A 26,575-nucleotide genomic window follows, 5' to 3' on the forward strand; every position below is an offset into this window, starting at 1 on the left:
GATGAGCGCGAGGAAAGCGATATGGAATTGTACAGATACCATAAAACGCATTCTGCCAATCCTGCTGAGGCTGCTAACATTTCTCGTGATGGTTCACATTATAGCTTCAGTAGCTTTTTGGAACGTCATGGTCATATCATAGACTCATTTGGGCACTTCAGATTGAAAGCTGCCCTGGTCTCCTATCTTTGGCACATCAAAGGATTTGGAAGCCCCCAAACTAAAATGAAAAATCACATTATAAAATTAAATAAAATCGATTAAAAAAGAAAAACAAAAGAGTTATTGTCCTCTGGCAAGTCTTGCCTTTCTTGACCGCTCTCGAGATTGTTCTAAGGCTTCCTCACAATTAAGCTTGTAATAAAGCAATGCGGTCTCGTCACCCTCAAACTCCTTCAAGGCTGCTCACATCGAACAAAATATATTGAGATCTTAAATAGGAGATGTACTAATATAGACAAGCGCCGTTTTTTTTAAATTTTTTTTTTTTTTTTTGAAGGTCAATCTTTTTCCAAAACCGGTTTTTTAAAAAAATATAAAAAATAAAAATAAATATTATCCTTGAACTAGTGAAATTCGATTTTACTAAAATATCGGCAAGAATTTTTTTTTCTTTTGTTCCTGTTTTACCTTTTCTTTTTTCGTTTTCTCTGTTTCGATTTAATTTCTCAATGAATTCTCAAACTCGCCAACAAATTTTTCTCCTCTTCGAAATGTTAAGACAACAACAAACTGTTCTTTATGCACTTAGTGAAAGCATTGCAGCCGAGAACCAAGAAATTGTAGACTTGTTGCACCTTACTGTCAGTAATGTGCATTTGCTTAGAGAACAACAATTGCAGTACGACTTTTTTGCTGCCGATTTCTCGAGTGAATTTGGAATGGCTATTACTTCCTTGCCTTTGTTTATGACCGGGGCAATTATCACCAGAACGCGAACTGTCGTTGTGGGTGCCACAAGAGTGTCTGAAAGATACACTTTTTGGGAGGTACAACATCCCAACCTCAACGACGACGACGAAAACCAAGTAGATAGCTTCCGTGCTACATATCGAATGGGAAGGGACTCTTTCAATTGGCTTGTCAACAGGTTGTCTACCCATCCCGAATTTGATTTCAAGACACCAAACCACGTTCCTATCTACATCCAGATAGCTACCTGTCTTTTGAGACTGGCCAATTGTCATCTTGGATATAGAAACATGTATGTCCTGTATGGTGTTTCGTATGGCAGCTATACCAATTTCACGAGGCGTACGGTGAAGGCCATCAAGGATGTGCTTGGCTATATGATCGATTGGCCTACCAATTCAGCCATGGTAGGTGCTATATCTGCTGGATTCAACAAAGGTCCTGGTGTGAGTATTCCTGATGCAATTGGTGCTATTGATGGAAAAAACTTCACCATTCATAAGCCAACTCCAGCTGCTTATGGAGCAGGGTTCCGTGACAGAAAAAACAACTACACCATTAAACTTACCGCTGTTTGTGACGATACATGTAGGTTTACTTACATTCGTGTAGGAGACTCTGGTAATAATGACCAATATAAATATGAGAGTTGGAAGCTAATTTACTTTTAATACACTAGGCAGAAGTCATGACGCCTCAGCCTATAATTCCAGTGATCTCAGCTGGAAGATTATGAACAATCCTGGGCATTACTTCCCTAATGGATCTTATCTTCTCGGTGATTCGGCCTATCCGTCCAGTGCCAATTTAATTACACCATTCCCTGAAAGTGAATGTCTCCGAGATCCTCGCAAGAGATTATTCAACTATTCCCATTCAGCCAGAAGAATGGCCATTGAAAGAACTTTTGGTCAGTTCGTTCATCGGTGGAGATTTACACAATTCCACATTTACGTGTATGATCAATTGGATATCAACGATATCATCGGGTCGTGTGCTATTCTACACAATACGTGTAAGGCAAGAGGGGAGCTAGGTTTCGATGGTGTGGTTCTTGAGCCTGCTGGTCTTGTAGTTGGAGAGCAGGGTGATACAAGTGCTATAGGTAATAGCGCCCGCATGCGCATCTTTAATGCAGCTTTTCCTTAAATATGTTAAGTATTAAATTATTTTTAAAAAAAACCAAATTTATTATTGAAAAAAAAAAGACAATTATATTTTAGTCGATGTTATGAGGTTTATATTCATCGGACGAAGAATAAGTGATTTCAAGCAAGTCTGACGGAACAGGAGAAACCGTCGTGACATTGCCATCGATCGTCATGTCATTGGCAGAGGGGGTGGAGGCAGTGTTGTTGGGGAGGGTGCTGTTGGGGAGGGTGCTGTTGGGGAGGGTGCTGTTGGGGAGGGTGCTGTTGACGACGATGTTGCTGGCGTCGGTGTTGTTGGCGTCGGTGTTGTTGGCGTCGGTGATGTTGTAGGCGCTGGTGCTGCTGGCAGAAGGACTGTTGAACTGATAGTCATAGGCTGCAGGAATACCATTGACATCAGGGCGGAAGTAGTGGCTGGTGTTGTTGGTGTAATGGTAGCTACCGTTTTCGAACGCATTGTAGCTGGTGGCGTTGTTGTTGCTGGTGCTACGGCTGCTGCTGCTACCATTGTTGTTGTTGGCACCGTCGATGTTGTGGTAGGTGCTACGGCTGCTGCTGCTACCATTGTTGTTGTTGGCACCGTCGACGTTGTTGTAGGCGCCATTGTTGTTGTTGTTGGCACCGTTGTTGTTGTTGTTGTTGTTGCTTGGGCCGAAATCCCCTCTCATTACCATCAGCATCTGGCGCTGGATATCCAGACTGGCCTGCATCTGATCAGCGATGCGAGACTGCACCTGGTCCCGTCTCTCCATGGACTCCAACGTCTGACCAAAAAACGCTGTCGAACGAGCAAGGTAATTATTGAACGTTCTACGCTCAGGCTCTCCACGCACAAAACGACGTGCCTCAATCTCATTCATCGAGGTCACCAGATGCTCGATCGTTCGGTTGACCGCTCTACTTCTACTGGCAGCCCCACGAGTCACACCCTCCTCAGCACCATCGTCTTCGACGGATCTTCCTCGTCTAGCACCGACAGCTTCACCACGTTTATCGACCGTCTCTCCAGCAAGAGAGGTATACACAGTGGGTGGGATCACGGCGGGCATCTCACTGGTGGCGTTCTCCATCGCATCATGGTAAGCCCAGTTTTCAATTGGTGCCGTACCAGTCGCATTCAACCTGTCATTTCGATGTCTGAAGGCAGCACAGAGAGCAGACCACTTAGACTTCAATGCACTCAAAGGTCTTCTTCCATTGGTGCTGGTGTTGGTGTTGAATGAGTGCAACATGACACGGTACAACTCATTTCGTTCAGCTAAAGTACCAGTGGACTCCAACCGGTTGTTGTAACTAGCATACAACTCAATCAGAGCAAAGGTGCTGGCAGAATTCCAGTTGGAGCGAGTGTAGCTCAGATCTGGAACATCATCAGTGGCATCAGCAGTGGCATCAGCAGTGGCATCAGCAGTGACAGTAGCAGTGGCAGTAGCAGTGGCAGCAGGTGCAGCAGGTACAGCAGGGGCAACAGGGGCAGCAGCAGGAACGACGACAGGAACCTCTTCTTCTTCTGAGACGGTAGTAGCATGCGAGCGGTTGCTACCAGAGGCTACACCATTAGGTGTCACTTCAATGAATTGGAAATTGATAGGGTTGTTGTTGTTGTTTTGGTTGTTCATTTTAGAAAAAATTAAGGTAAGGAAACAGTAATAAAAATTTTAATTTGTTTTTTGGCATTTTAGTAGTCCATTTTAGGACCGTTTATTTCTGGAGGCTTCACATTCGATGCCCACAGATTTTTTCATTTTTAAGCAGTAAATTAATAATAAAAAAATATGGGCAACATTATTTTTCACAGAATTCAATTTAGGAAAAAAAAATTTATAAAAAAAAAATTTTTAAAAAAAAAAAAAAAAAAAAAAAAACGGAGCTTGTCCATATTAGTACATCTCCTATTTAAGATCTCAATATATTTTGTTCGATGTGAGCAGCCCAAGTTTATCTTGAAGTAGGCGTTAACTCTTTCTCGGTCACATTGCTCGCAATTTTCTTTCACCTGACGAAGTTGGATCTCACGAGCTTGATCCATCTTTTCAAGGACCTTCTTAAAGTCCTCGTCCCATTGGGATTGCATCTTGTCCAATCCATCCAAAAGTCCTTTGTACTTCGTGTCCAAATCGGCATTCTTCTTGCTCTTTTTACGTCCAATAAGACGCACTGCAACCGATTCGTCACTTATGACATTTTCATCGTCATCAACCGCTGCCGGCATACCAGCATCAGTATCATCATGACTATGTGGAGCTGAAGAGGTAGCCACTTTACTCTTCACAACCTTTTGCTTCTTCGCCTTAATTTTGCGATCTCTGCACTTCAACTCACTTTTCCACTTGGGGGCACCATTAAACTCCTGAAAGCACGGGAAGTATTTGAATCAAACCTGAAACTTTCGCTCAAAAAGCTTGAAGTTATCACCCACCTATTTATTAAAACATTTGCTCTAGATTCTAATATTTTTAAAACAAATCTAATCATAATTCTTACCTCGTCAGCGGCAACTTTATCACTTGCCTTACGTCGTTCAATTGCAGCGACGACACCACAAAACTTGCTGACCAAAGCAGAAACAACTCTCCAGTGGTCTTTCAAACTTTTTTCCGTTCTTTCTGGCCAGGCTTGGTCGCCGGCAGCCTTAAAGTCGGAAAGAACACACTTCCAAAAAGCTGATGATTTAAGCGAATTTTCTTCGCTAGATCTTTCCGAGACGGCCACCCAAGACTTACACGTCTGGACGTCTTGAGCAGTTGTCCAAGCATGACGCTGCTTAGGCGCAATGGAAAGAGCTTCGCTTTGCTCCTCGACATCACTCTCATCGCTGTCATTGTCACAGGAGTAGTCCATGACGTTGGTGTTGTCATCGTCATTGACCAACTGTTCATCATCAGCATTGAGGTTGTCAAGAACCATGTCCAAGTTAGCTTGGTCGTTGTCAGAGTCGTACATATTGTTCATTTCTTTGAGTTAATTTTTTTATTGGAAGACTTCCAAAACTCCAAAATTTAATTTTTAACCGGGATTTAAATATTTTCTCCTTTTTTTGGATTCGTGTAACCATTTTTTAACTTGATTTTAATTTAAAAATTTACAGCCAAAGTTTATTAAGCCCCGCCCCTCTACCAAGGTCAAATTTTAACTTTTTTAACTGTTTTAACTTTTTATTTTTTTCTTTGGCGCTTATTCTGTTCATTACCCTCAGAAGAATGGCTTTCTTCGGCGGGATTTGTCTAAGCATATAACAATTAAGAACTTTGCCATACAAAGAGTGAGTGCTTTTATCGTTCTTACCTTCGGAATTATTTGACCAAGAAGTCCCCTCATATCATTCACCTATTCCATTTACATAGTTAGATAATCTCATTCAATAATAAGTAATGCGAGAATATAAATTGTTATCTGGCTGCTCATTAGCTCCAAGCTGCTCTCCAACAATGTCAGACGACTTCCATAGACATCATTACCACCGGCACCAGGAGAGTCTTCTAAACTCAGACCTTCCATGGTCTTGATGGCCGCAGACATGTAATGAGCAAAAGTGTCTGTGAAATCTTGCAGATTACTTGCCTGCGCGGTCCTCGTCTTTTTTGGTACGGGTGTCGTACGAGAGACCAAACGAGGAGAGGAAGCGTGTTGATCGTCAGCAGCTGCATTCTCCACGGCCTGCTCTTCGATTGCTGGAAAGTTTTTTCCTCCACCCACTGCCGTGACCACAGTCTCTGCCTCCACATCACCCTCTTCGAATTCATCATCAATTCCTCGTGGCTCAGCTTCAGCCGTTTTAAGCTTGATCAGCTCTTGGATCTCCCTTGCCTTTACACTCCAAGGTCCCCTACTTGGGGTACCTAGTGGATGATCAACACTTATTGTTAATACTTGTAATAGAGTATCATCAATTAAACCTTTACATACCTGTAGTTGACTTCGCATTTTTGAATCTCCCAAAAAGCGCCTTGAGTGACTTGGAGTTACGGTCACAGACTTGTACCGCCACTTGATTGTTTCCGGTTCCATTTTGGCTGGCAAATTCAACCATTTTCTTCTTGAAAAAAACTTGTACAGTCACACACAAGTGAGGTTGGGAAACGCCAAATTTTATCGATTTTTCATGTATACTTTTTTTTAAAAACGCCATTTCTCTCCCTAATTGCAAAATAAAAAACACCATGACATTAACAGATTCAACTAACACACATCCCAACGAGTCAGGTTTAACTTCTGAAAGTAAACTTTGGGGTGTTTACTGGTTTCATACGTATGGATTAAGTCAAAGTGAAATTTCAAGGACCGTAAAGCTATCCACGTCTACTGTTCACAATATTCTGAAAAGAGTTAAGGCAACCGCTAGTCCTCTACCTAACAAGGCTCCTGGAGCACCTAAAAAAATAAATGAGAGATCCCAAAGAGCTTTGGAACGTGTCATAAGAAACAAACCAAATGTCAGTTATAATGACCTAAAACTGGAGTTGGGTAGAGCAGACGTAAACGTGTGTAGAGCTACGGTAATATCATCTTTAAAGCATATGGTTTTTGGATCTCACTTTGCTGCCCATAAGCCACGTTTAACACAAAAACACAAAGACAGAAGGCTTCGTTGGGCCCGTTGTCGTGTCAATTGGACAAACGAGCAGTGGGAAAGCGTTGTTTGGTCTGATGAGTCTCGTTTCTCCGTGACAGGATCCGACGGAGGCACCACAGTAACTAGAAAAGTTGTGGAAAGGTATCAGAAAAGAAATGTTATTCCAACAACAAAATGGGGTGTAAGTGGTGTAATAATCTGGGGGTGCTTTTACTAAGGGGAATTCGGTTCTTTAACCGTAATTGATGGCACGGTAAATCAAGAGGAATATATAAATATTTTGGCTGGTAAGTTCCATGCCTGGTTCAAGGAATTGCCAGAAAAGGAGGATAAAGACTTTATTCTACAAGAAGACGGAGCTTCATGCCATACTGGGGCTTACGCACGGTGGTGGAAACAGACCCATCACATTGCGGGGTTTGAGTACTGGCCTGCTCAAAGTCCAGACTTAAACCCAATTGAGAATCTCTGGTGGGCCTTAGAACGTCGGATTGCTGAAAGAAGATCCAAAGTAAAGAACGTGAAAGATTTGAGAGCTGTGATAGAGGAAGAATAAGAGCAAATGGACATTTCGCTTACCCATCGTTTAGTGGAAAGTATGACGAGTCGATGTCCGGCCGTGATTGATTCTTTAGGAGGCCCAACCAAATATTAAATATATTTATTTATTTTATTTTTATTTGCTTCTTATCTGTATCTAATACTATTTCAAGTTTGACATTGATTCCTTTAAATTTGACCGAGAATTATATCATTGAAACTAGATCACTATTTTTGAAGAAAAATTTCGACATTTTTTCCCAACCTCACTTGTGTGTGACGGTAGAAACGTAGAGTAGAAGATAAAAGACAATCTTTATTGTTTTGTATGATTATGGAATATATATGTGGTTATGTTTCGTACTCCGACACAATTCCAAAAAAAAAAAAAAAAAACCGAATGGAGTAGCTGGGCGTCGATCCCAGTGCCTCTCACATGCTAAGCGAGCGCTCTACCATTTGAGCTACAACCCCCACCCTTCTTTCGCTTAAAGAATTTTTATAAAAAAATTTTTTTGTGTAACCAATCTTTTATTTTTCGAAATATCAAGCAATACTAGAACCGCCTCCAACTACGCATTAAAATAACAAGCAAACTCGTCTGTTCATTTTAGTACAACTCCCAAAGCCCTCAGACAAAAACTCACCAAGTTCTGAAGACTTTTGTTTTCCGCCATTTCGACGATTTCACAAGACATTCCTACATCTGTGAACATCCTCTATTGCTTTCCTGTTCAAACTTCTTCTGAACCTGCTCTTATTACAGTCAAACATTATACTGTAATTTAAGATACACATTAACTGTTGAACGCTCCGTATTTAGACAATATAAGGTTGTATTTAAATATAACCTATAATGTCAAATACTAACTCTTCCCCGTTGAAACGAGGTCAGGGCACCCCTATTTCAACTCCTAGAAAGGATATTACGAAGCCTTTGACTCGTAATGGAACCTTCAAACATGTCGTCGCTGACCCTGAAGCAGATTTTCTTCATAAGAAGAAAATAGCTACTGCCACGGCTCGCCGCTTAGCTGGCTCACCTGATTCGCCTGACTCCTCATCCATCACCTTTGTCTCTTCAGGTACCATCCCCAATGGTCAAAAACCTATCTCTCGTGATACGTCTCCCGCTGCTCCTTCTACTCCTACTGCTACCATCACTGAAATTGATGATAGCCCCGTCATGTCGACCCTGGATTCGTCCCTCCCTCATGTACCACCAACAAATACTGGTGATACATTAGCATTCAGTATCCCTGAGTTTGCATTGGAAATGCAAAAGCAAATTCGCCAACAAGCTCGTCGCTTAGATGAATATGAAACCCGTCTTTCAGCCATCGACCAGATCCTGGAAGAAAATATTCAACTCAAAGCAACAATTCGTGAACAAGGTGACACGATCGCAGCACTCAAAGCTAAACTCACAGCATCACCTTACCGTCCCACCGACACCTCCATGGAGGTCGACTCTCAAGAAAGGGATTTATCCTCAAATGCTAGCATTTGGAGTAAAGCACCTCCCTCTTCCTCTTCCTCCAAGCCTCCCACCCATGCCTCTACTAGACCCCAAGCAACCAAAAGTAAGCCTACCATGGCTGAAATTGTAGCAAAAAAGGCTAGCAAGCCGGTCCAGCCCAAGCCCAAAGCTAAAAAACTTTCCGCTGAAGCTATTGCAAAAGCAGCCCGACCTTTCATGGAACGTGACCCTAATGAACCTCAAGGCTTCCAATATATCTATATTGGTCGCTCTCGTAAGATCACGCGCCCAGAAACTCGTAAGCGCTTTAAATTAGTTGGTATTGATACAAGCCGTGTTATTGATATCACTTTTCCTGCGAATGGTGTACTCGGTGTTCTTGTGCACGCCTCCTATGCCTCCACCTTCATCAAGATCATGACTAACGTCAAAGCCGGTATCATCAACGACTTTGATCCTTTGGACGAAAAACATTTGGCTAATCCCATATACAAGTCCTACACCGCTGCTGCTCGTGCTGATATTGCTGCTTCACTAAACAACAACCGTTGTAAGCAAGCTTTGTTGTATCTCCATACCGCTCGTCCTACCCAGGTTAAGCCAGTTGGTTACTCGTTCGTTGACCTTGGATATATATCTGAAGAAGAACTTTTGGAAATAACCAAAATGCCCTCCCAAGATCCCAAGTCACGAATCAATGAAGAGACAGCCAAACTCTTCAATGCTCCTGTTACCAAACCACTCTCACAATCAAATTCCACTGAAGCCATGGATGAAGATGACGAGTTTGTGTCTGCACCTACAGAAATTATTGCTACCGAAGAGGTGCTCTAATTATGTCGGCCCTCTCTTTTAAAATTAGTCTCTTGAACGCTAATGGTTTAAAAGCTACTACTGTTCAAGATCCACTATCCCATACGCTCTTTTCTGATATGCTCTTAATTACTGAAACCTGGCTTACGCCCTCTATGCTCCTACCTACTAATTGGCCCCAATATCATTGTTATGGTCAAAAAGTACAAAATGCAAATAATCGTGGTAAAGGTGGTATTACTGCTTTATTCAATCCTTTATGCAAATATACAGTCCTTCAACTTCCTTCTCCCAATGATCACACGCTCTCCCTCAAAGTAGGTGACCTTCGTGTTCATTGTCTATACCTTCCTCCATCTATGCCCATCAATCAAGTTTTTGCCACCCTTGATTCGATACCTCTTCTTCCAAATACCATCATTTGTGGGGATTTTAATGCTCGCCTTGGCTCCTTTGTTGGTGATCATCAATCAAACCCTCGTGGTAACCGTCTCCGCTCCTGGTCTTCAGACAACCAACTGCGTATATTGAATGAATCTCTTGCCTATGGTATTCCCACCTTTTCTGGGTTTCGACTCGGTCAAGAAATATCCAGCATTGTTGATTTATTTATTACAAATATCGCTCCTTCCTCTCTCGTCTCTCCAGCTCTGCAAGTTGAATCTGACCTCTCTCTGAGCTCTGACCATCGTCTTATGCACCTCACATTCGACCTTGTGCCATCTCACGATGATGTCCCCCTTCTTCCCGATCGACCGTTGGCACCACGTAGATTATGGAATTTAAACAGACTTAAAAAACCTGCGTACCTCCAGAAATACCGTGAGTCCATTAAAGAAAAGATTGCACCTCTCACCACCAAGCTCGAAAACTGGATTTCCTCTCCACCTCTGCTATGTCCATCTCTTGATTTATTCAACGAGTCATTCAATGCATGTGTGTATGATTCTTTAGATCTTTCCGTTGGTAACACTCCTCCTCGTCCCGACTACTGGCACAAGTACTGGACAACTGAATTACAAGAAGCTGCTGAAAATCGTGACCGATGTTATAAACGCTGGCGTAGAAGCATTGGGATCGACAAGGTACATTGGTGGAATCAACATGATGAAGCTAATAAACTTTTTCGTAAAAAAATTCAGAGAATCAAAAGAGAATCGTGGAACGAATTTAAAAAAAGTTTGGAGACAAACTTTCCCAAAGCCACAAAAACGATTTCTCGAATTAAAGCCCGCAACACTCACACCGCTTCCTTCACGCATACTGATGGTCCCATGAAAGCTGTTGATATTATGTCCACCCATTTATCTTCAGTGTATAGTGGTTCCTCTCTCCCTGCTCCTTCTCTCCGCCCACCATCCGTTCATTTACACCATTTTTTACCTCACTCTCTTGACAACACTCCTTTTTTGGATGATGATGTTATATCGTGGCGTATAAAAGAACTACCGAACAACAAAGCTCCAGGCCCAGATCACATCAAAGCCGAAATGCTCAAGCCTGTCATTGACATCCTCGCTCCTTTTTTCAAACTTTATTTTACTCTTTGTTACCAGTGGTCCAACACACCGTCTTTATGGCGTCAGGCTACTGTGTTTCCAATTTTTAAAAAAGGTGATCGTACTGACCCCGCTAACTATAGACCCATTTCACTCACTTCTGTTCTTCGAAAATTATTTGAAATGACTATAGTCTCACATGTTACAGAACTATCTCCCGCTCTTGATCACGCCCAAGGTGGTTTTCGTAAACAGCGTAGTCCTCTTGACCAAGCTTTGTGTCTGCATGATCTTATGCATGATTACTTTAACAAGCATTATCATTTTCCTTCTGTTGCCTTTCTGGATATCAAACAAGCTTACGATACGGTGGATCGTCGTGTAGTCTGGAATATCCTTGCCTCAAAATCCTCTTTTCCTGTTCCTCTGCTCAACCTGCTCATCCATATGTTTGATGATGTTTCTATCTCTGTATTGCTGGCCAATCATAGATCAGATCCATTCACTCCCATCACTGGTTTGTTGCAAGGCTCTGTGCTTAGTCCTCATTTATACTCTCTGTATATTGATTCTCTTCCTGGTGTATTGCGTAGCGCTGCCTCTGATTCTACTCCTACTGTGTTCGGTCTCGACGATGATGAACCTGTAGCTATTAATTCTCTTCTCTTTGCCGATGATGTTGCCATTTTTGGAACAAAAGATGAAGTTGAAAAAATGCTGCAGATCGCTGGCGATCACTCTCTCAAACTTGGTTACAGATGGTCTCCTTCCAAATGTGCCATTTTAAACGCTCCTTCTCCTCGCTCCTCTCGAACTCCCAATTTTGCCTTTACTCTTATGGTGAACCCATTCCCACTGTTGATCAGTTCTGTTACCTGGGTATGGAATTTACTAAAAAAGGTTTAAATGCCGGTAAAAGTATTGAAGCTCGATCCTCCAAAGCCAAAAAAACCATGTCTCTCCTTACCTCTGTCGGTGTACACCGTAATGGTTTTTCTCTCCTTCTCTCCGCACGCCTATACAAAACGTTCATTCGACCAAAAATTGAGTATGGGTTGGCTATTTCTTGTTTCACAGCCCGTGAAATGAGTAAATTAGACACCCTACAAAATTCACTTGTGTCAATGTTCGTAGGTAGTAAACATACAACAGTTGCTAAACACATCACTTGTCTCCCTGGTATGCTCCACCGCTATAACACCTTGGTTACTAAATACGTGCTACGCTCTGCCAACCTTCCAGAAGATTCTCTCCTCATCCTCCTCCAAGAATCTCTCTCTCAAACAAGACTTGGCAACAAATTAGAAACCAATGCTCTTTATACCTCTCTCCCTGATCCTATACCAACTTCTCCAATTCATCTCCGTAATCACTATCGTGATTATTGGCAGAATTTTTGTGACGATCAAAGAGCCCATCACGCCACTACTGGTAAAAACGTCCTCCTTCGCGCTTGTCGCCCATCCACCTCTGTTCCTGATCCCATCCTCTACCTCCCTATGAGTAATTCCGCTCGTAGTCGTTTGGTACGATGGCGTCTTGGTCGATTTACTGCCATGGAAAGAAATGAGTGTCCTTGTGCTGACTTTGGTCAAATCATAACTCGTGATCACTTTTCTGACTTGTCGTGCTATTGACGCCGACTTGATCGATTCTCTTCCTGTCTCTCCTCCTGGTGTTCATCGTATTGATTTTGCTCTGAATTCTTTACCCACCAAGAAAAAACACAAACCTCCCGCCTTTTGGCCGAAACTTTTATCCTTGCTCTGGATGATTGACACGCTGTGTCACCCTTTATCAAACATTCCAGAAGATCCAGATCCTGGTTCTTCTTGGTTCAACTACCCTCGCTGAACACTAGTTGCTTGTTTTCTGTCGCGTCGTCACGGTGGTAAGTGATTATCAAAGTTCCCATCCGTTGATCGTTCCTTCAGATCAATCCAACTAGCTATTAAGCGTGTGCTACTTTACCCCGCCTTTTCCTTTTTTATATTTTCAATTGTTTGTCACACAAAATATTTTTTTCATGCAAAATTTCCACCCCGTACTCGAAAATTAGACATATATCTATGGATAGTCCATCAATTTTCTTTATTTTTTCACTTTTAGATAGCTAATCCCTCCCTCTATTATATTAAATAAAACAACAACGTTTTCATCTGAGCTACAACCCCATACATGCTGTCTTGTCGTAAGTGGTTATAGCGTTTGCGTTTATGAAATACTCTTAGGTGGTATGCCGGTTCGAATCCGGCCAAGCGCATTGTTTAATCATAACTATAACTTGTGTAGTAGGTTTTCATCAGTTTTAGCTGTGCTTGTCCTGTCGGACGAGGAATCCTCAATGCGCCGTACGTTCAACTCACTTTCCCTGTTTGGGCTCCTGCTAGCTGCCAGCTGGTCTGGCTAGTTCTTCTCCCCTCCTTTGAGGTGGTTTACTGTTGTCTTTTCGGCGGTCAAGCGAAGAACAATGCAAGACGTGATGTGTTCAGCAAGTTTTAGGTGTCCCCCCCGGGAATTAAATAAGCAAGAGACTCCTGCCAAAAACAGCCAAATAGACTTAGCCATTACCGCCCTTTTCATATTACCCTTACATTTTCTAACTTTCCCTCCTTAATTATAAACTTCCTCCTCATCTCGTCCTCGTAATTAGGCATTATATCTATGGATCGCCCATCATAATTACAATTAATTTCTAATTAATAAAAACCCCTCTTTCATCTGAGCTACAACCCCACCTTTCTTTCGCTTAAAGAATTTTTCAGTAAGTTTTGCATCCAAAATTTTTGAAAAAGTTACATCGCATCCATCCATCATCAAATCCTCCTCAATCCGTTGCAATCCAATCAAATTTTAACTAAAGTGACACCGGGCAATCCAGTGGAACAAACCGTTTCGAACTCCGAGTTAAACTCCTCCCTCCAGAACGACATTCCTGAATTCCAAGCAGATTCAGATCGTCAATTCTCAGATCCCAATTTACCTTCTGACGAAACCGAACCTCCTGCATCTTTTGGAAATAGTCTCAAACGTCCATTTTCCTTTGTTTCCCCACCATTCCTCGACAATTCTCAATCATTGAAAAGAATGTCGATTCCCATTCCGGAATACCTGAGCCAAGTCAACGAGCGTCTCTCCCGGCTCGAATCAGCTCACGACGAAATATTCCAGCTCAAAACAGCCTTAGCAAGATCTGAAGCATCTCGACGCGAATTAGAGAAGCAAGTCTCTACTCTTTTGGCTCTCCAAAAAGAAAATTCTAATTCCGCCCCTCCACCTCCAACAAGTCAAAAGCCCCCAAGCTATGCTAATGTTGCTGCTGCCCCTCCCAAGACAAAAAAACAGGTAAAAAAGAAGACCCCTTTGCCGTCTGTTCGTCGTGCTACTGCCACTGTTGGTAGGCTCTTTGGTCCTAAAGCCAATAAACCATCTGAGTACCAATTCTTGTACTACGGCACCTCTGTTCGCCGTCCGCTGAAAGAACTGAGACGAACCCTTCAAGCTACTGGCGTGAATGTTTCAAGAATACTTGATATTCAGTACCCTGACTCCCGAGTGATATCCTTTTTGTTGCACACCGACTTTGTGGTAGAATTTACAAGTGTTATGCACAACAAAGGCCGTGGTACCGTACCACTTGATGACTATGATCCTTTGGATCCAGCCAAGCTCAAAGATCCCAAATTTGCCAATCTCTCTCTGGAATTACGGTGCCAGAAAGCCCATGAAATTCAAAACCTTCGGTGTTTACGTGCCCTCTCTTTTGTCCGCCGCTCTGCTCGTCTCTCCGTTGCTCGTTCTTTTTTGCATTACGAAAGAATCAATCAAAAACAGTTCGATGCTATTTTAGCTGAAGAACTCGAAGCCAGGTCATCCCTACCAAAGCCCACTCCCAACAAGACGTCCTCTGTTGAAAAGTTAGCTGCCAAAAATAAGCAACTAAGCTATTTAGGTTTTCTTCTTCATCATGACCACGAAACAGCCAAGTTGTTGTCTGAACCGAACCCTGAAGACTTTGTTATGCCGGATATTGAATCTGTTTAACTTTTTTTATACCAAAGTTTTCTAATTGTCCCCCCTTTCTCTTGTTTCTCTCTCCTTTTGGTTTTGCTTCCTTTTCTTTTGTTTCGCGCTCTCCTTTTTATCTTCTTTTTGTGTTTCTGGTCGGTGTGTTGCGTATTTTGTATAGGCTCGATTAGACTGCGAGGAATCCTCAGTGCAGATCCAATCACTATCTTCTTATTCTCCCCCTCCCACCTCTCATTTCAATCTCTTTTCTTTGCTGTTAACTTTTTTTATCTTCTTTATCTTTACAACCCTCTGGATTTATCCATAATTTAAATTAGTTTAGTTTTGTTAGCTTGTTTCTCGGTAATAAGGCATTATATCTATGGATCGCCCAAATACATTACCATTTATTTCTTTAAATAAAAACCAACCTTTCTTAACCTGAGCTACAACCCCCACCGCTCTTTCACTTAAAGAATTTTATAAAAAAAATTTTTTGTGTAACCCCAACTTTATTTTTTAAAATATAACCGCAATACCAACACCCTCCAAACTACGCATAAAATAAACAAGCAAACCCGTCTGTTCATTTTAGTCCAACTCCCAAAGTCCTCAGACAAAAACTCACCAAGTTCTGAAGACTTTCGTAATCCGCCATTCCAACGATTTCACAAGACATTCCTCCATCTGTGAACATCCTCTATTGCCACTTCGTTCAAACTTTTCCTGAACCCTCTCTTATTACAGTTAAACACAATACTGTAATTAAAGAATACCTTAATTGAAGACCGCCCCGTTTTTGTTCTTATAAGGTTGTATTTATAATATAACCACTATAATGACAAATACTAAATCCCCTGTTAAAACTAGAGGACAAGCTCCTGCTTCATCCTCTAAAGCATCGGATCTCCTGAAACCTTCCTCGAATGGCACTGGTTTCAAGTCTACTGTCGCTGACCCAAAGTCTGAGCTTCTGCGTAAAAAACAGTTAGCCACGGCTACGGCTCGCCAACTCGTCCCCTCTCCTGAGGCTTCCTCTGTCACTTTGGTCACTACCTCCAAGCTACCAAAGAAGATCACTACAAGTCCAGAACCTCTCCCAAGAATCTGAATTTGCTAATGGTCAAGAAATTCAATCCTCTTTCGACACCTCTTCCTTGCCTCATGTCACACCCAATTTACCTTGTGACACGCAAATGTTCTCCTCTCTCCCAGAATTTGCTTTGGATATGCAAAAGCAACTTCGAGAACAAAACCGCCGCTTCGATGAATACGAAGCTAGATTTACTGCAATGGAAGCTATCATCCAAGAAAACATTGCTTTAAAAGCCTCGACCCTGGTGCTCGAAAACAAACTTCGAGATCAAGCTGCAATGATCGCTGATCTACAGCTCCAGCTTGAAAACCAACAAGAACCAAATTCCAGCATGGATGTCGATCAACCTCGTGATCTATCTACTAATGGAAGCATCTGGAGTCAACGACCTTCCTCCTCGTCAGCTCCTAGCACCACAAAGGCCTCTGCTAAGCCAAAAGACTCCCCCAGTAAGCCTGGTTTAACCATGGCCCAAAAGGTTGCTCTCAACGCTAGCAAGCCACTCAAGCCCAAGGCCAAGCCAAAGAAACTGACAGCTGAGGCTATTGCCAACATTGCTCGTCCTTTTCTGGAACGTGATCCAGCTGAACCTAACGGTTTCCAATACGTCTATATTGTCAGAAATCGCAAGATTACTCGTGCCGAAACCCGTAGGCGTTTCAAGTTAGCAGGTGTCGATACTGGTCGTATCATCGACATCACTTTTCCTGCAACTGGTGTTCTTGGTGTTCTTGTTCACGAATTGTACGCTCCCGTGTTCACCAATGTCATGAATACTGCCAAGGTCAATGTTATCAAGGACTTTGATCCTTTGGATCCCAAGCACCTCGCCAACCCAGTATACCTCTCGTACACCAATGAGGCCCGTGCCAACATCGCTGCAGACTTAAACTCCAATCGATGCAAACACGCCCTCCTATACCTACACAACACTCGTCCCCATCAAGTTAAGGCTGTTGGTTACTCTATGATTAACTTAGGTTATATCAGTGAAGAGGATCTTTTTGCAATTACTGCTACTCCTCGCCAAGATCCCAAGGCCCCACTCAACGATGATGCAGCCAAGCTGTTCAATACCAAGCCTGGTGATCGTCCAGAACAAGCCCCACCTATGGAATCTGATACTATGGAAGATATTGATATTGATGCCATTTTTGATACGGCCCCTCAATCAAATGAAGGCGGAATTAAACAAGTCTCTGATGACGAACTTTAATTATGTCGACCCTCCTTCCTTTCACTATCAGTCTCTTTAATGCAAATGGCCTAAAAACCACGACCATTTCAGACCCACTCTCCCACACTCTTTTTTCCGACCTCCTCCTCATCACCGAAACCTGGCTAACGCCCTCTATGCTTTTACCAACTGACTGGCCTCAGTATCACTGCTATGGTCAGAAAGTTCAATATGCCAACAATCGTGGAAAAGGTGGTATAACCGCTTTATTAAATCCATCATGCAACTATACTATCCTTCAACTCCCTTCCACCAATGCTCACACGCTCTCTCTAAAAATTGATGCTCTTCGTGTTCATTGTGTGTACCTTCCTCCATCTATGCCAAACGATCAAGTTTTCGACATCCTTGAATCCATTCCGCTCCTTCCCAACACAATCATCTGTGGTGATTTCAATGCTCGTCTCGGTTCTTTTGTCGGTGACCATCATTCAAATCCTCGTGGTAATCGCCTCTTGTCCTGGTGTACTGACCGCCAACTTCACGTCCTCAATGAATCACTTGCGCATGGTATTCCAACCTTTACTGGGTCTAGACACGGTGAAGAAATTAGCAGTATTGTTGACTTGTTCATCACGAATATCACACCCTCTACGCTCATTAACTCCTCTCTCCACGTTGAATCTGACCTCTCTCTTAGTTCTGATCACCGTCTTATGACTCTGTCGTTCGACCTTGATCCGCTCCTAGATGATGTCAATCACGTTCCCGATCGTCCCTTGGCTCCTCGTAAATTATGGAATCTTAACAAGCTCAAAAAGCCCAAGCCCCTCCAGAAATACAGACAGTCCATTCAAGACAAGATCGCTCCCCTCAAAGACCAATTAGAAGACTGGATATCCTCTCCACCTCTGGAATGTCCATCTCTTGACTCGTTCAACGATTTGTTCAATTCATGTGTGTATGATTCTCTTGATTACTCGATTGGCAAAACTCGTCCCCGACCAGATTACTGGAAAAAGTACTGGACTCAAGATTTACAAGATGCTGCTTCACACCGTGACTACTGTTACAAACGTTGGCGTCGTTCAATCGGCATTGACAAAGTACATTGGTGGAATGAACATGTTGCTGCTAACAAGTTGTTTCGTCAAAAGGTGCAAAAAACTAAAAGGGAATCTTGGAAACAGTTTAAAAAAGAAATTGAAAAAAACTTTTCTAAAGCAGTCAAGACTATCTCTAGAATAAAACGCCGCAACCAACAGTCCTCCTCTTTCATGCACCACGATGGTCCACTTAAAGCTGTTGATATAATGTCAGAGCATTTATCATCAGTGTATAATGGTTCCTATCTGCCTGCCTCTGATATTCGCCCTCCTCCTATCACCTTTTCCGAATCAATACCACACGACGTTGAAGACACTTCCTTTTTTGACGCCGATATGATTTCTATGTATATGAATGATCTCCCTAGCAGAAAAGCACCAGGCCCAGATCACCTCAAAGCCGAAATGCTAAAACCTGTTAAAGATCTTATCTCTCCTTTCCTTTCACTTTACTTTCAAGTTTGTTACCAATGGTCATATACCCCGTCTCTATGGCGCCAAGCTACTGTCTTTCCAATTTTTAAGAAAGGTGATCGATCTGATCCTGCCAATTATCGTCCTATTTCACTCACTTCGGTTCTCCGTAAGCTGTTTGAAATGGTGATTTCTGATACTGTCCTTGAATTCTCTCCACCACTGGATCATGCTCAAGGTGGTTTTCGAAAACAACGAAGTCCACTGGACCAAGCCCTATGTTTGCATGATCTTATGCATGATTACTTTCGAGTACATCACCACTTTCCTTCTGTTGCTTTTCTGGATATCAAGCAAGCCTATGATACTGTCGATCGACGTGTTGTCTGGAACTCACTTGCTTCTTCCTCTTCTTTTCCTCGACCTCTACTCAACCTCCTCATCCATATGTTTGATGATGTTTCTATTTCTGTATTGCTGGCCAATCATAAATCAGATCCATTTATTCCTCATACTGGTTTGTTGCAAGGCTCTGTGCTAAGTCCACATTTATACTCTCTGTATATTAACTCTCTTCCTGGTGTACTGCGTAGCGCTGCCTCTAGTTCAACAACCGAGGTCTTTGGTGTTGGTGATTCTTGTCCCACTCCAATTAATTCTCTTCTTTTCGCTGACGACGTTGCCATTTTTGGTACACGCTCTGAAGTTCAACAAATGCTTGATTTAGCCGCTCAACATTCTCTTCAACTAGGCTATCGATGGTCACCCTCAAAATGTGCCATCTTAAATGCTCCTTCTCTCCTCTCTTCCTCAGCTCCTAACTTTCGTTTCACTCTGTACGATCAAGATCTGCCAACTGTTGATCAGTTTACATATCTTGGTATGGAGTTTAATAAAAAAGGCCTTTATGCTGCTGGTAATATCCAAAAACGTTCCGCTGGTGCTATTCAGACTATGGCTCTCCTTAACTCTGTTGGTGTCAACCGAAATGGTTTCTCTCTCCTCCTCTCTGCTCGACTCTACACTACTTTTATACGACCTCAATTTGAATATGGATTAGCAATTTCTCGTTTCACAGCCAGTGATATGAAAAAATTGGATAATCTTCAAAACAAATTGGTGGGTATGTTCCTAGGTAGTCGGCAAACCACTACTGCTAAACACATCACTTGCATCCCTGGCATGCTCCATAGGTACAATGTCCTGGTTACAAAAAATGTATTACGCATAGAAAATCTACCCGAAGATTCTTTACTCGTTCTCTTACAAGAAACCCTTCAATCCTCAAGACTTGTTGATGTCCTCCAAAACAATGTTCTTTATACCTCTCTTCCGGATCCCATCTATGAATCACCTATTCTCCTTCGAAATCATTATCGTCGCCATTGGCAAGAATATTGTGATGCCCAACGGATAATCCACGCTCGAAACGGTACACAAGTACTTTTACGTGCTTGTCGTCCAATTACTACCAAACCTGATCCCATCCTGTACCTTCCAATGAATAATTCAGCCCGAAGTCGATTGGTTAGATGGCGATTAGGTCGTTTTACTGCCATGGAACGTGAAGAATGCCCATGTGCTGATTTTGGTGCCCAACTCTCACGAGACCATTTTTTAACATGTCGTGCAATTGATCCCGATCTCATTTCTTCTCTTCCTGTCTCTCCTCCCGGTGTAAACCGTATAGATTTTGCTTTATCTTCTCTGCCCACCAACGCAAAATCTCGCCCTCCCCCTTTTTGGCCAGTCTTACTTACCGTATTATGGTTAATCGACACTTTGTGTCACCCTCTCAAAAACATTCCTGAGGATCCACATCCTGGACGCTCTTGGTTCAATTACCCTTGCTGAACGTTGTTTGCTTGTCTTCTGTTGCGACGTCACGGTGGTAAGTAATTATCAAAGTTCCCATCCGTTGACCGTTCCCTCAGATCAATCCAACCAATTATTAAGCTCGCGCTACTCTACCCCTTCTTTTCCTTTTTTTAATTTGACAGTTAGTTACACAAAATTATTTTTTTCATGCATCTCACCCCGTACTCGGAAATCGACATATATCTATGGATAGTCCACCTATTTCCATTATTTTTTGATATTTAGAATCCCCTTTATACCCTCTATCTTAATATCAATAAATAAAACCCCCATTGTTTTCACCTGAGCTACAACCCCCACCGCTCTTTCACTTAAAGAATTTTATAAAAAAAATTTTTTTGTGTAACTCCAACTTCTATTTTTTAAAATATAACCGCAATACCAACACCCTCCAAACTACGCATAAAATAAACAAGCAAACCCGTCTGTTCATTTTAGTCCAACTCCCAAAGTCCTCAGACAAAAACTCACCAAGTTCTGAAGACTTTCGTAATCCGCCATTCCAACGATTTCACAAGACATTCCTCCATCTGTGAACATCCTCTATTGCCACTTCGTTCAAACTTTTCCTGAACCCTCTCTTATTACAGTTAAACACAATACTGTAATTAAAGAATACCTTAATTGAAGACCGCCCCGTTTTTTGTTCTTATAAGGTTGTATTTATAATATAACCACTATAATGACAAATACTAAATCCCCTGTTAAAACTAGAGGACAAGCTCCTGCTTCATCCTCTAAAGCATCGGATCTCTTGAAACCTTCCTCGAATGGCACTGGTTTCAAGTCTACTGTCGCTGACCCAAAGTCAGAGCTTCTGCGTAAAAAACAGTTAGCCACGGCTACGGCTCGCCAACTCGTCCCCTCCCCTGAGGCTTCCTCCGTCACTTTGGTCACTACCTCCAAACTGCCAAAGAAGATCACTACAATTTCAGAACCCTCTCAAGAATCAGAAATTGCTAATGGTCAAGACATTCTATCCTCTTTTGACACCTCTTCCTTGCCTCATGTCACACCCAATTTACCCTGTGACACGCAAATGTTCTCCTCTCTCCCAGAATTTGCTTTGGATATGCAAAAGCAACTTCGAGAACAAAACCGCCGCTTCGATGAATACGAAGCTAGATTTACTGCAATGGAAGCTATCATCCAAGAAAACATTGCTTTAAAAGCCTCCGCCCTGGTGCTCGAAAATAAACTTCGAGATCAAGCTACAATGATCGCTGATCTACAGCTCCAGCTTGAAAACCAACAAGAACCCAATTCTGACATGGATGTCGATCAAACTCGTGATCTGTCTACTAATGGAAGTATCTGGAGTCAACGACCTTCCTCCTCGTCAGCTCCTAGCACCACCAAGGCCTCTGCTAAGCCGAAAGACTCCCCCAGTAAGCCTGGTTTAACCATGGCCCAAAAGGTTGCTCTCAACGCCAGCAAGCCACTCAAGTCCAAGGCCAAACCCAAGAAACTAACAGCTGAGGCTATTGCCAACATTGCTCGTCCTTTTCTTGAACGTGATCCCACCGAACCCAACGGTTTTCAATATGTATATATTGTCAGAAATCGAAAGATTACTCGTGCTGAAACCCGCAGGCGTTTCAAGTTAGCTGGTGTCGATACAGGCCGTATCATCGATATCACGTTTCCTGCCACTGGTGTTCTTGGTGTTCTTGTACACGAGTTGTACGCTCCTGTTTTTACCAACGTTATGAATATAGCCAAGGTCAATATCATCAAGGATTTCGATCCTCTTGATCCCAAGCATCTTGCAAATCCAGTGTATCTTTCCTACACCAACGAGGCTCGTGCCAACATTGCTGCTGACCTCAACTCCAATCGATGCAAACACGCCCTCCTGTACCTACGCAACACTCGTCCCCATCAAGTTAAGGCTGTTGGTTACTCTATGATTAACTTAGGTTATATCAGTGAAGAGGATCTTTTTGCAATTCTTGCTACTCCTCGTCAAGATCCCAAGGCCCCTCTCCACGATGATGCAGCCAAGCTTTTTAATACCAAGCCTGGTGATCGTCCTGCCCAAACCCCACCTCCAGAAACTGACGCTATGGAAGATATTGATATCGAAGCCATTTTCGATACGGCTCCTGAGTCTGACGAAGGCGGAATTAAACAAGTCTCTGATGACGAACTTTAATTATGTCGACCCTCCTTCCTTTCAATATTAGTCTCTTTAATGCAAATGGCCTAAAAACCACGACCATTTCAGACCCACTCTCCCACACTCTTTTTTCCGACCTCCTCCTCATCACCGAAACCTGGCTAACGCCCTCTATGCTTTTACCAACTGACTGGCCTCAGTATCACTGCTATGGTCAGAAAGTCCAATATGCCAACAATCGTGGAAAAGGTGGTATAACCGCTTTATTAAATCCATCATGCAACTATTCTATCCTTCAACTCCCTTCGACCAATGATCACACGCTCTCTCTAAAAATTGATGCTCTTCGTGTTCATTGTGTGTACCTTCCTCCATCTATGCCAAACGATCAAGTTTTCGACATCCTTGAATCCATTCCGCTCCTTCCCAACACCATCATCTGTGGTGATTTCAATGCTCGTCTCGGTTCTTTTGTCGGTGACCATCATTCGAATCCTCGTGGTAATCGCCTCTTGTCCTGGTGTACAGATCGTCAACTGCATGTTTTAAATGAGACACTTGCTCATGGTATTGCTACCTTTACTGGGTCTCGACTCGGTCAGGAAATTAGCAGTATTGTTGACTTGTTCATCACTAACATTGATCCCTCCACGCTCATTAACTCCTCTCTCCACGTTGAATCTGACCTCTCTCTTAGTTCTGATCACCGTCTTATGACTCTGTCGTTCGACCTTGATCCGCTCCCAGATGATGTCAATCACGTTCTCGATCGTCCCTTGGCTCCTCGTAGATTATGGAATCTTAACAAGCTTAAAAAGCCTAAGCCCCTCCAGAAATACAGAAAGTCCATTCAAGACAAAATCGCTCCTCTGCAAGTCCAATTAGAAGACTGGGTATCCTCTCCACCTCTGGAATGTCCATCTCTTGACTCGTTCAACGATTTGTTCAATTCATGTGTGTATGATTCTCTTGATTACTCGATTGGCAAAACTCCTCCTCGTCCAGATTATTGGAAAAAGTACTGGACTCAAGATCTCCAAGATGCTGCTTCTCACCGTGACTACTGTTACAAACGTTGGCGTCGTTCAATCGGCATTGACAAAGTACATTGGTGGAATGAACATGTTGCTGCTAACAAGTTGTTTCGTCAAAAGGTGCAAAAAACTAAAAGGGAATCTTGGAAACAGTTTAAAAAAGAAATTGAAAAAAACTTTTCTAAAGCAGTCAAGACTATCTCTAGAATAAAACGCCGCAACCAACAGTCCTCCTCTTTCATGCACCACGATGGTCCACTTAAAGCTGTTGATATAATGTCAGAGCATTTATCATCAGTGTATAATGGTTCCTATCTGCCTGCCTCTGATATTCGCCCTCCTCCTATCACCTTTTCCGAATCAATACCACACGACATTGAAGACACTTCCTTTTTTGACGACGATTCGATTTCTATGCATATAAATGATCTTCCTAACAGAAAAGCACCAGGCCCAGATCACCTCAAAGCCGAAATGCTAAAACCTGTTAAAGATCTTATCTCTCCTTTCCTTTCCCTTTACTTTCAAGTTTGTTACCAGTGGTCCTATACCCCGTCTCTATGGCGTCAAGCTACTGTCTTTCCAATTTTTAAGAAAGGTGATCGATCTGATCCTGCCAATTATCGTCCTATTTCACTCACTTCGGTTCTCCGTAAGCTGTTTGAAATGGTAATTTCTGATACTGTCCTTGAATTCTCTCCACCACTGGATCATGCCCAAGGTGGTTTTCGAAAACAACGAAGTCCATTGGACCAAGCCTTATGCCTCCATGATCTTATGCAAGATTACTTTCGAGTACATCACCACTTTCCTTCTGTTGCTTTTCTGGATATCAAGCAAGCCTATGATACTGTCGATCGACGTGTTGTCTGGAACTCACTTGCTTCTTCTTCTTCTTTTCCTCGACCTCTACTCAACCTCCTCATCCATATGTTTGATGATGTTTCTATTTCTGTATTGCTGGCCAATCATAAATCAGATCCATTTAATCCTCATACTGGTTTGTTGCAAGGCTCTGTGCTAAGTCCACATTTATACTCTCTGTATATTAACTCTCTTCCTGGTGTACTGCGTAGCGCTGCCTCTAGTTCAACAACCGAGATCTTTGGTGTTGGTGATTCTTGTCCCACTCCAATTAATTCTCTTCTTTTCGCTGACGACGTTGCCATTTTTGGTACACGCTCTGAAGTTCAACAAATGCTTGATTTAGCCGCTCAACATTCTCTTCAACTAGGCTATCGATGGTCACCCTCAAAATGTGCCATCTTAAATGCTCCTTCTCTCCTCTCTTCCTCAGCTCCTAACTTTCGTTTCACTCTGTACGATCAAGATCTGCCAACTGTTGATCAGTTTACATATCTTGGTATGGAGTTTAATAAAAAAGGCCTTTATGCTGCTGGTAATATCCAAAAACGTTCTGCTGGTGCTATTCAGACTATGGCTCTCCTTAACTCTGTTGGTGTCAACCGAAATGGTTTCTCTCTCCTCCTCTCTGCTCGACTCTACACTACTTTTATACGCCCCAAAATTGAATACGGTCTAGCAATCTCTCGTTTCACAGCCAGTGAAATGCAGAAATTGGATAGACTTCAAAATAAATTAGTGGGTATGTTTTTAGGCAGTCAACAAACCACCACCGCAAAACACATTACTTGCATCCCTGGCATGCTTCATCGATATAATGTTCTGGTTACAAAAAATGTGTTACGCATCGAAAACTTACCCGAAGATTCCTTACTCGTTCTCCTGCAAGAAACTCTTCAATCCTCAAGACTTGTTGATGTCCTTCACAACAACGCTCTTTACACCTCCCTTCCAGATCCTGTTTATGATTCACCAATTCTTCTTCGTAATCATTTCCGTAAACATTGGCAAGATTACTGTGATGCTCAAAGAATTATCCAAGCTCAAACAGGTAAACAAGTACTCTTACGTGCTTGTCGTCCAATTACCACCAAACCTGATCCAATTTTGTATCTTCCAATGAATAATTCTGCTCGAAGTCGATTGGTCAGATGGCGATTAGGCCGCTTTACAGCCATGGAACGCCAAGAATGTCCTTGTGCAGACTTTGGTGCGCGACTGTCTCGTGATCATTTTTTGACATGTCGTGCAATCGAACCGGACCTTATTTCTTCCCTTCCTGTCTCTCCTCCCGGTGTAAACCGTATAGATTTTGCTTTATCTTCTCTGCCCACCAAAGCAAAATCTCGCCCTCCCCCTTTTTGGCCAGTCCTACTTACCGTATTATGGTTAATCGACACTTTGTGTCACCCTCTAAAAAACATTCCTGAGGATCCACATCCTGGACGCTCTTGGTTCAATTACCCTTGCTGAACGTTGGTTGCTTGTCTTCTGTTGCGACGTCACGGTGGTAAGTAATTATCAAAGTTCCCATCCGTTGACCGTTCCCTCAGATCAATCCAACCAATTATTAAGCTCGCGCTACTCTACCCCTTCTTTTCCTTTTTTTAATTTGACAGTTAGTTACACAAAATTATTTTTTTCATGCATCTCACCCCGTACTCGGAAATCGACATATATCTATGGATAGTCCACCTATTTCCATTATTTTTTGATATTTAGAATCCCCTTTATACCCTCTATCTTAATATCAATAAATAAAACCCCCATTGTTTTCACCTGAGCTACAACCCCACCCTTCTTTCGCTTAAAGAATTTTTATAAAATTTTTTTTGTGTAACCAATCTTTTATTTTTCGAAATATCAAGCAATACTAGAACCGCCTCCAACTACGCATTAAAATAACAAGCA

General features: G+C 42.4%; 4 protein-coding genes and 1 non-coding gene across 5 annotated transcripts; 3 read left to right on the forward strand and 2 right to left on the reverse strand.

Annotated features, from left to right (window-relative positions):
* Positions 1 to 5,417: 5,417 nt before the first annotated feature.
* EV154DRAFT_488002 (uncharacterized protein) lies at positions 5,418 to 6,071 on the reverse strand (the record flags this gene model as incomplete). Its single annotated transcript, XM_051599049.1, has 1 exon — positions 5,418 to 6,071. One exon carries the CDS (start codon positions 6,069 to 6,071, stop codon positions 5,418 to 5,420), a length of 654 nt encoding a protein of 217 aa, XP_051450914.1.
* A 1,506-nt stretch (positions 6,072 to 7,577) lies between these two features.
* EV154DRAFT_t157 lies at positions 7,578 to 7,650 on the reverse strand. The gene has a single exon. It is a non-coding gene; the product is annotated as a tRNA-Ala (tRNA).
* Positions 7,651 to 8,032: 382 nt separating this feature from the next.
* Positions 8,033 to 8,489, forward strand: EV154DRAFT_488003 (uncharacterized protein; the record flags this gene model as incomplete). Its single annotated transcript, XM_051599050.1, has 2 exons — positions 8,033 to 8,392; positions 8,424 to 8,489. The coding sequence occupies 2 exons, from the start codon at positions 8,033 to 8,035 to the stop codon at positions 8,487 to 8,489; spliced, it is 426 nt and encodes a 141-aa protein (XP_051450915.1).
* Positions 8,490 to 14,403: 5,914 nt separating this feature from the next.
* Positions 14,404 to 14,826, forward strand: EV154DRAFT_397215 (uncharacterized protein; the record flags this gene model as incomplete). The annotated part of the gene is made up of 1 exon (XM_051595207.1): positions 14,404 to 14,826. A coding segment is annotated over one exon (423 nt), but the record flags the coding sequence as incomplete, so codon positions are not given.
* Positions 14,827 to 21,329: 6,503 nt separating this feature from the next.
* EV154DRAFT_488006 (uncharacterized protein) lies at positions 21,330 to 21,816 on the forward strand (the record flags this gene model as incomplete). Its single annotated transcript, XM_051599051.1, has 2 exons — positions 21,330 to 21,656; positions 21,706 to 21,816. 2 exons carry the CDS (start codon positions 21,330 to 21,332, stop codon positions 21,814 to 21,816), a joined length of 438 nt encoding a protein of 145 aa, XP_051450917.1.
* Between the last annotated feature and the right edge of the window lie 4,759 nt (positions 21,817 to 26,575).

Source organism: Mucor mucedo (assembly GCF_025094135.1).
Source record: "Mucor mucedo strain NRRL 3635 chromosome Unknown EV154scaffold_217, whole genome shotgun sequence".
NCBI lineage: Eukaryota > Fungi > Mucoromycota > Mucoromycetes > Mucorales > Mucoraceae > Mucor > Mucor mucedo.